Raw genomic sequence first — 9,857 nt, 5'->3', positions numbered from 1 at the left:
GAGGCCACAAGCTGGCCAGGCAGGGACTGAGCACCCTGGGAAACTGAGGCACACAGGCACCCATTTGCAGCTCATTGTCCCCAGCAAGTAGACTGTCTTCAAAGTACCCTGGGTTTCCTTTGTCTGACAGCTCTACCCCGAACCTCCCTAGAGGACAACAGCCACCCACTGTGTAGGATACCCTTGTGGAGTTTGAAAGTTTGGCTGGAGTCTGCTCCTGCAAATACTTTGGGAATCTTAGCATCTTCTGGTTATATTCCTCTCTGGTCTTGCTAACAATCCAGGCTTAATCTGCTTCCTGGCACAGTCACTGAGCTTGGGGCTCAGGGCTGGGGTCTTTCTCATTCCCTCAGCCCAAGGGCTTAGAGGACTCAGAACTGACAGGTGTCACCTCTACTTGTATCCCACCCATCACAGTTTCCGCCTGCCGAACTGAACGTGGTCCAGGGTCAGAAATAGGGATTCAGAGGACATTTAGGTGTAAATATCCCTTTTCAGAAATGAAATGTCCTCAGAAGAATGCATGGGGGCTCTTTCTCCTGTCTGCAAAAATGAATTGCATTAATAGATTTCTCAAGACTTTCTCTAAATCCTTTTACCACCTGGAAATGTCATTTTGTATGACACAGCTTTATTTGTAACCATAATCTTGAGTGCACTTTTGAGAACAAAATGGAAACGTATTTGAAAATATAAGACGAGGAGTGTCTGGGTGGCTCAGTCAGTTAGGCGTCCGACTCTTGATCTCGGCTCAGGTCATGATCTCACGGTTCATGGGATTAAGCCCCACAGCGGGCTGTTGGCTCTGACAGCATGGAGCCTGCTTGGGATTCTCTCTCTCTCTCTCCCTTGCTCTCTGCACCTCTCCTGCTCATGCTCATGCATACTCTCTCTCCAAATAAAAAAAACTTTAAAAATTTAAAGAAAAAAGAAAATATAAGATGAAGTATAGTACATCATGTGTACGTGTGTGTGTGTGTATGTGTGTGTGAATCCTGTTATTAAGAAACTGGAATGGGGCGCCTGGGTGGCTCAGACGGTTAAGCGTCTGACTTCGGCTCAGGTCACGATCTCGCAGTATGTGAGTTCGAGCCCCGCATCGGGCTCTGGGCTGACTGCTCAGAGCCTGGAGCCTGTTTCAGATTCTGTGTCTCCCTCTCTCTCTGACCCTCCCCCGTTCATGCTCTGTCTCTCTCTGTCTCAAAAATAAATAAATGTTAAAAAAAAATTTTTTTTTTTATAAAAAAAAAAGAAACTGGAATGTGCTGGTAATTAACTTGTTACTGTCTGGACAAAATAAATATTTTTAACATTTTGAACTATACCCTCAAGCACACATCAAGAAAAACACATGGCCTATTCAGGGACCTACAAGGAATGTGATGTGGCTGGAGGGCATAGAGTGTTTGCACCAAGGGCTGACCAGTCAGGGCCAGATCTCGAAGGGGTCTTATCTTCAAGCTAAGGCTCTGTCTTGACCTCATTAGGAGGGAATCTGAACCCTTGTAGAAGAGTCATTGGGAGCATCATGGGCAGAGGGTAGAAGAGGTTATGGTCAAGAAACCCAAAGAGAAGTCTGGGCAGGACCCAGACAAGGTGTGTTGGGGCCTGGGGGAAGGAAAGACTCTAAGGGACCATGGACACAGAGTCAGGGGGACTTGGTACCCAAGAGGCAAAGACAGGAAGAAGTGAGGTTTGATGATGGGTCTGAGAGGCCCTGGAAGAGTCTAGAACAGACTTAGGTTTGGTGACCTCCCCGCTGCTTTCAGAACTGAATCCAGGAAAAAGGCATTGAAATCCAAGAGGCACAGAGAACTCCCTTCAGACGTAACTTGAATCGATCTTCTGCACGACATATCATAGTGAAACTGGCAAAATACAAGGATAAAGAGAAAATTCTGAAAGCAGCAAGGGATAAACGTGCCCTCACATATAAAGGGAGACCTATAAGACTCGTGACTGACCTCTCCTTTGAAACTTGGCAGGCCAGAAAGGCTTGGCACGATATCTTCAGTGTGCTAAACAGAAAAAATATGCAGCCGAGAATCCTTTATCCAGCAAGTCTGTAATTTAGAATAGAAGGAGAGATAAAGGTCTTCCCAAACAAACAAAAACTGAAGGAATTTGTCACCACGAAACCAGCCCTACAAGAGATCCTAAGGGGGATCCTGTGAGACAAAGTACCAGAGACATCACTACAAGCATAAAACATACAGACATCACAATGACTCTAAACCCGTATCTTTCTATAATAACACTGAATGTAAATGGATTAAATGCGCCAACCAAAAGACATAGGGTATCAGAATGGATAAAAAAACAAGACCCATCTATTTGCTGTCTACAAGAGACTCATTTTAGATCTGAGGACACCTTTAGATGGAGAGTGAGGGGATGGAGAACTATTTATCATGCTACTGGAAGCCAAAAGAAAGCTGGAGTAGCCATACTTATATCAGACAAACTAGACTTTAAATTAAAGGCTATAACAAGAGATGAAGAAGGGCATTATATAATAATTACAGGGTCTATCCATCAGGAAGAGCTAACAATTATAAATGTCTATGCGCCAAATACCGGAGCCCCCGGATATATAAAACAATTACTCATAAACATAAGCAACCTTATTGATAAGAATGTGGTCATTGCAGGGGACTTTAACACCCCACTTACAGAAATGGATAGATCATCTAGACACACAGTCAATAAAGAAACAAGGGCCCTGAATGATACATTGGATCAGATGGACTTGACAGATATATTTAGAACTCTGCATCCCAAAGCAACAGAATATACTTTCTTCTCGAGTGCACGTGGAACATTCTCCAAGATAGATCATATACTGGGTCACAAAACAGCCCTTCATAAGTTTACAAGAATTGAAATTATACCATGCATACTTTCAGACCACAATGCTATGAAGCTTGAAATCAACCACAGGAAAAAGTCTGGAAAACCTCCAAAAGCATGGAGGTTAAAGAACACCCTACTAACGAATGAGTGGGTCAACCAGGCAATTAGAGAAGAAATTAAAAAATATATGGAAACAAACGAAAATGAAAATACAACAATCCAAACGCTTTGGGATGCAGCGAAGGCAGTCCTGAGAGGAAAATACATTGCAATCCAGGCCTATCTCAAGAAACAAGAAAAATCCCAAATACAAAATCTAACAGCACACCTAAAGGAAATAGAAGCAGAACAGCAAAGGCAGCCTAAACCCAGCAGAAGAAGAGAAATCATAAAGATCAGAGCAGAAATAAACAATATAGAATCTAAAAAAACTGTAGAGCAGATCAACGAAACCAAGAGTTGGTTTTTTGAAAAAATAAACAAAATTGACAAACCTCTAGCCAGGCTTCTCAAAAAGAAAAGGGAGATGACCCAAATAGATAAAATCATGAATGAAAATGGAATTATTACAACCAATCCCTCAGAGATACAAACAATTATCAGGGAATACTATGAAAAATTATATGCCAACAAATTAGAACTGAATCCAAACTCCCTAGTCCTTCACAGTGGGGCTCCAACCCGCCCTTCCCACCTCATGTTCTTGAACCAGACACCCCATCCCCCCAGCGAATACCTTCTTGGTACTATTTTTTTCTAATCGTAAAAGTGATAGGTATTTATTACATAAAACTGGGAAAATACAGAAAAGTAGAAACAAAGTAACAATCATTCGTAAACCTCTCACCTGACAGATAACCACAACGAACATTTGGGATATTTCCTTCAAGTTCTTTTTTTTTTTTTTCCACAAACGTCCATGTTTTTGCATTTTCATTACAAATCTAGATTCATACGTATTTACAGATTAGTAACTAGCTCTTTGTTCCCCGGTGACATTATATTATAGACGTTTTATTGCATAGTTTTGGAGCACATGGTGTAATAAGCCATTTACAAACATTTTCGTACTCGGTATGTTTGGCCCTTTCATTACCACACTTGATAATTCTCTCTTTTGTTTCTCTCCCCACCCCACCCTGGCCTCCTTTTGGTCTTATAGTATCTGCTGCACCCATTCCAACGTGCGCCATAGTCACACGGCCCTTATGGCAACTTTGCGTTTACTGCCCCCTCTGCTGAGGGGGCCTTTCCCCCCTTTTCAGCCTGGCAAACACCTTCCACCCAGCCATGGCGGCATGACTGGCGAGGGCTGCATTCGTCCCAGCTCAGCCTGTCCCCAGTCCAAGCACAGGTGGTGCAAGCCACGGTGGCCAAGTGGACCCATGGTCACTTTCTACCCCCATCTTCCGTGGCCACTTTCTGTCCCTTCTCTCCCCTCCCCTCCCCTCCCCTCACCACAGGAACAGATGCACCCCTGAGCTGTTCCCCTCCCCTCAAGGTCAGGCCACGGGCAGTCACACACTCAACTTCCCAAGGGCCTTTCTGTGGGTCAACCTGTCTCCTCTCAGCCACTGCACCCTCTGACTCAACAACTTCCTCTTTGCAAATTTCCTCTTTGTCCTGGGGAAATACCGACTATCTCTGGCGCCCTGTGGCCCCTTGGGCTCTGGCCTGGGGTGGGGTCTTCTTCCCGCTCCCAACCATCCCATCCCAGAACCGCAGGGGAAGCTCCAGCGTCTATGGGCCTGTCAGTCTCACGGACTTTTCTCAGAGAAGGGAAGGAGCCCGCCCCCAGTGGAAGAGGAGATACAAACACATTAAACGAGGGCCGCCTGGCTGGCTCAGTCAGTTGAGTGTTCTCGACTCTTGATTTCGGCTCAGGTCACGATCGATCTCATGATCTCACGCTCCCCGCGTTTGAGGCCTGCACTGGGCTAGTGCAGGGCCTGCTTGGGATTCTCCCCCTCTCCCTCCGTCTCTGCCTCCTGCACTCTCTCTCTCAAATAATTAAAACGTTAAAATCCACATTAAACGGGTAACAGCACCCCCCCCCCCGCCCCCCCAGCTCTCCTCTCCTCTGCCTTGGGAGCAAGCCAGCTGGAGTAGGGGAGGCTCTGGGCACGGGAAACAGCGGCTGAGCTGAAGAATCACACATGCAGTCCATCAAGCCCCACGCTCTTTATTGGGCTACAGACATGGCTAAATCTTCTGCCGCCTCCACCCCACCTGAACCAAGATGAGGACACAGATGTTCTCAAGGGCTCCTCGGATTGGCAGCTCCCATCCCCTCCACACGCCGGCCCTACTCACCGCCACCTGCACAAACGCAGCCAAGGCCTGGCCTCTTGTACGCAAGCTGCGCCCGTGACAGGACACACGCGGGTGCCAGGGTTTCTGGAGGACTACACCGGCCAGGAAACTTTTCTCACCTCTGCCCCGGGGAAGAGAAGGAGCTGCCACCTCAATCCACAGGTAGGGGGTGGGGAGTGTGGGCCAGGCGCCAGCCTAGGATCCGAGAGCACAGCTAGGTGATGCCCCCCCACCCCCACCCCCAGTCCCTGCTCTGGGGGCCAGTAGCTGGGCACGGAGCACTGCGCAGTGTCAAGTTCGTGGGCTGAGCCGGTAGGACTGTCCTAATCTATGGGGCCAAAAGCACTTTCCAGAGCAATCCTCGGCGAGAGTTTGCTGGGTTGTCCCCATCTTCCTTCCTAGACTCCGGTGTCCCTGGGGAGTCCTCTGAGAAGGCATTGGCCAAGGAAGTTTGGCATTGTGGAGACTCAGCAGCTGATTTCAAGGACAAAAACGCGGAGAAGAGGGTGATGAGGACCAGTTGGGATCGATGACGAAAGTCTGTTGGTTCCGGGGCTGTGGGTGCCGGCTGGGAGACCTGGGGTTGAGAAGCCGGATGAGGGCTCGGGATGAACATACCGGGTGAGGACCCAGACGATGCTGCGTGACAAGGAAGCTGGAGGCGATGATACGAGGGAAGGTGGTGAAGGCCGGGAGCCATTCTGACCTGCGCTCCTGTTTTTCACAAGCACTGAGGGGCCTCCACATCTCCGGCCTCTGGCCCCTGGGAAGCAGAGGCCTCCACAGCCTCATCCTTGCTGCCCACCAGCGGCTCCTCCTCCCCGTTTAGGACGGGGGGCGGCCTGGCCTTCAGCTCCTCCAGCTCCAAGGAGCCCGGTTGCGACTTGCGTCTATCGAAGAAAGTGGTGAGTGTGGGCTGCCGGCCAGACGCTTCCCCCTCGGAGACCCCGGGGCCCTTCCCGCCCCCAGACCCGCCTGCTGCTGCTGTCAGGGCCTCCTCGTCAGACACCTGGGCCGGCCCAGCCCAGGCATCTACTACCCCGTTGCGCTTTCCTCCCCTGCTTAGTATCAGGGCCCCTGTCCTCCTCTTCTGCCGCCGGCGCCACAGCAGGAGTAGGGTCACAAGGATTGTGAACACCACCAGGGCCACAAGCACAGCCACCAGCAGGGTGCCATTTTTCTTGGGAACTAATGAGGGATGCCTACTAACTGTGCCTGTAGAAATGGGGGTTGCTTTTGCCGAGGAGGTGGGGAAGCCACTGGGCCCCTTAGGGCTCGCCAGAAAGCCAGTTGACATGGTGAGAGGGGTTACACTGGCTACATCAGAGGTCTTCAGAGAGCCAGTCGCCATGGTGGCAGAGGGTCCCCTGGCGACATCAGAGGTCTCCGGAGGGCCAGTGGCCATGGCGGAGGGTCCCCAGGTGACATCAGAGGTCTCCGGAGAGCCAGTCGTCATGGTGGCGGAGGGTCCCCAGGTGACATCAGAGGTCTCCGGAGGGCCAGTCGCCATGGTGACGGAGGGTCCCCAGGTGACATCAGAGGTCTCCGGAGGGCCAGTCGCCATGGTGGCGGAGGGCCCCCTGGTGACATCAGAGGTCTCCGGAGGGCCAGTCGCCATGGTGACGGAGGGTCCCCAGGTGACATCAGAGGTCTCTGGAGGGCCAGTCGCCATGGTGGCGGAGGGCCCCCTGGTGACATCAGAGGTCTCCAGAGAGCCAGTTACCGTGGTTCCATCAGTCATAATGTGAAGTTCCAGAAAGTCTTCTAGTGATTGAGCATTAGTTTCCAGGTTTGATGACTTCTTGGTGGCAACTTCCCCAGAGACCGATGGCTCAGGTACATGGAGGTCACCACCCGCAGTAGTGGACGCCCCGAGAAAGAACACCTCATTGGCTGTATAGGAAGCTGAAGAAGGTGGGGAGATCTGGGGCCCGGTGCCGTTGCTCTCCTCGCGGACCCTGGCTGTTGCAGGACCGGGAGTCACTACGCTGAAGTTTGGGGGCTCAGAGAAAGTTGGGGTCAAAGAAGCAGAGGGTCTTGTGGGTGCAGACATCCCCAAAGTGGTCGCGATGTCCACAAGCTCTGGGTTCATCTCTTGGGTCCAGACGCCCCCAAAGAGGAGGAGAAGCAGGATCATTCCCATGGCCACAGGCGTGAGCAGGAGCAGAGACCTGAGGGAGGGGAAGCTGGAGAAATACCAACACACAAAGCACTGAGGGGGAGAACCTGGCCGGGCCCTCCTCCCCGTCTGCCCACTTCCCTGCTAACTGCCAGGCCTAACTTGCGGCTTAACGGCTTTTTCCACCCTTGCTTTTACTATTATCAGAAAGAACAAGGGCACAGATGCTGGCCGCTCTGCCGTCAGCCCTGATCCACGGGCTCCCTGAGCCCTGGCTGCTCGTGCTCCAGCGATGGCCAGCCCCCTGGCCCTCCCTGACTCCATTCAGCCCCGGTGGCTCCTGATCTTTTCCTGTCATCTACCAGGCCCTTTTCAAGCCACAGCACATCTCCCGCGGCCGTGAAGTCTCCCGCCCCGCCAGGCCGCGCCCCATACCAGCTCACTTGATGAGGGCACAGGGCTGGGACCAGACCACTCCAACTCCTCCTGAGGCTGGGGCAGGACTGGGCAGATGGGCCCCAGGGGGAAAGGAAGTGGCCCTGGCTCCACCCACCCCACCCCGGCATCCTGCCCCACCCGCCCTGCTCCCACAGCTGCTGTGTGATGACAGCTCCATCACTCGCTCTTGCTGGGGTCTGAGATGATGCCAGGGGCTCTGGGGTCTTGGCTGAGGCAAGTGGGGTCATGGCGGGTGCCGGGGGGAGGTCTGGAACGGGGACCTCGCTGGGAGCCGGGACGGCGAGGGGTGAGGCTGGCAGAGGGATAAGGGTCAGAGCCGGTGTGATGCGAAGCCGTGCTCTAGAACAGGGGGTGCGGAGGAGGACATGAGAGGGGAGGGTGGCTTCCTTTGCATTTGTGGTTCCCAAGTTGCTAGGCCCAAACCCAGGGTAGCACCCTTTCCTGCCCCCGAGAGCAGGGTAGCACCCTTTCCTGCCCCGAGAGCTCCCCAGAACTACCAGGGTAAGAGGCCTCGGCTCTGGCTGGGGGGGCCGCGAAAGCCTTTGCAGACCGCATGCAGTCCTGATGGGCTCTGGATGACATCTCAAGACTGGTGGCTTGGGGGGCCACCACGCGGGGTCCCAGTTGTGGGGTGCTTAACTAGACCAAGGTGGTTACGAAGCACTCATTCGTCATGATTTTATTTGGGGGGAAAACTAATAAAGATGTGGGAAGCTATATGGAAAACAGTCTGGAAAAATATGTACGGAGGCATTAACCAAGTTTCTTTGGATAGGTATGAGTAGGGGGTCCTTTATTTTCTTCTTTTGATAGTTGTTGTTTTCTGAATTTCCTCTAATTGTTTTCTTTTTCCTACTCCTTCTTCTTTTTGTGTGTGTATACACATATTTTTTCACTTCTTTTATTTATTTATTTATTTATTTATTTATTTCTGTTTCTCTCTTCTAATTTGTAAGCTTTGACTTTCTGCATGAGTGTGATTTTGGCTTTTTGCCTTTCTTTAAAAGAAAAAAAAAATCAAAACCAGAGGTGCCTGGGTGGCTCAGTCGGTTAAACATCCGACCGGCTCAGGTCGTGATCTCCCGGTTCACTAGTTGGAACCCCGCATCGGGCTTTGTACTGACAGATCAGAACCTGGAGCCTGCTTTAGATTCTGCATCTCTCTCACCTTCTGCCCCTCTCCCACTCGTTCTCTCTCTAGCTCTCTCTCTCTCTCTCTCTCTCTCTCTCAAAAATAAATATTTTAGGGGCGCCTGGGTGGCGCAGTCGGTTAAGCGTCCGACTTCAGCCAGGTCACAATCTCGCGGTCCGTGAGTTCGAGCCCCGCGTCGGGCTCTGGGCTGATGGCTCAGAGCCTGGAGCCTGTTTCCGATTCTGTGTCTCCCTCTCTCTCTGCCCCTCCCCCGTTCATGCTCTGTCTCTCTCTGTCCCAAAAATAAATAAAAAACGTTGAAAAAAAATTAAAAAAAATAAATAAATAAATATTTTAAAAAATCAAAACCATGTTTATTTTTATGTATGTATGTATTTATTTATTTACTTTTTGAGAGAGAGCATGCATGAGCAGGGTAGACAGGCAGAGAAAGAGAGAATCCCAAGCCGACTCCACTTTTCAGCACGGAGCCCTACATGGAACTCAATTTGATGACCCTGGGACCTGACCCAAAATCAAGAGTCAGACGCTCAGCTGACTAAGCCACCCAGGTGACCCCAAACTGATTTTTATGTTGTAAAAGTAATAGTATATGTACGTGATAAGTGATTGAACAGGTCCGTGTGAAGGCCTGGGGTTATACACCACGCACAAGCTAAAGAGTTCGTCTGACACAGATACATGAGACACCTGGGTCCCAGACAGGGGAATCCATCACTCACAGCAGAGCAGGCAGGAGCATAATGTTTGCATCAGTTCCCCTCGCCCCCACGTCCCACAAGGGTGACACACAAGGGGCTTGCCCTGCCGCTAAGGAACTCTGAGCTTGGGGCATTTCCCCCTGTTTGAGCAGGTGGTAAGCAAGCCTGCTCTTCAGGGCAACATTACTGTGTCCCTCAGTCACTCAGCCCAGAGAACAGCCCCAAGAAATGGCCCGGATGTAGAGCAGCTGGGACCTGT

The 9,857-nt window shown here is 51.0% G+C and overlaps 1 protein-coding gene across 3 annotated transcripts; it reads right to left on the bottom strand.

Moving 5' to 3' along the window:
• Positions 1–3,846: 3,846 nt before the first annotated feature.
• On the bottom strand, positions 3,847–7,986 carry SPN (sialophorin). Of its 3 annotated transcripts, none has more exons than XM_058711670.1 (2): positions 7,721–7,986; positions 3,847–7,352 (listed from the first exon to the last, which is right to left on the bottom strand). In XM_058711670.1, the coding sequence occupies exons 1-2, from the start codon at positions 7,969–7,971 to the stop codon at positions 5,888–5,890; spliced, it is 1,716 nt and encodes a 571-aa protein (XP_058567653.1). In that variant the 5' UTR covers positions 7,972–7,986; the 3' UTR covers positions 3,847–5,887. The 3 variants fall into 3 exon arrangements, with proteins under 3 accessions (XP_058567653.1, XP_058567654.1, XP_058567655.1); XM_058711671.1 differs by having other exon boundaries at positions 3,847–7,337; XM_058711672.1 differs by having other exon boundaries at positions 7,729–7,916.
• Positions 7,987–9,857: the final 1,871 nt, after the last annotated feature.

Source organism: Neofelis nebulosa, chromosome 18 (assembly GCF_028018385.1).
Source record: "Neofelis nebulosa isolate mNeoNeb1 chromosome 18, mNeoNeb1.pri, whole genome shotgun sequence".
Taxonomy (NCBI): domain Eukaryota; kingdom Metazoa; phylum Chordata; class Mammalia; order Carnivora; family Felidae; genus Neofelis; species Neofelis nebulosa.
The sequence above is the reverse complement of the archived record's forward strand: the minus strand, read 5'-3'. Positions and strand labels throughout refer to the sequence as shown.

Coding starts and splice junctions, on each gene's coding strand:
- SPN (XM_058711670.1), bottom strand. CDS start 7,971: ATGACCCCACTTGCCTCAGCCAAGACCCCAGAGCCCCTGGCATCATCT. Junction 7,353..7,720: donor TGCCCTCATCAAGTGAGCTG/GTATGGGGCGCG, acceptor GTATTTCTCCAG/CTTCCCCTCCCTCAGGTCTC.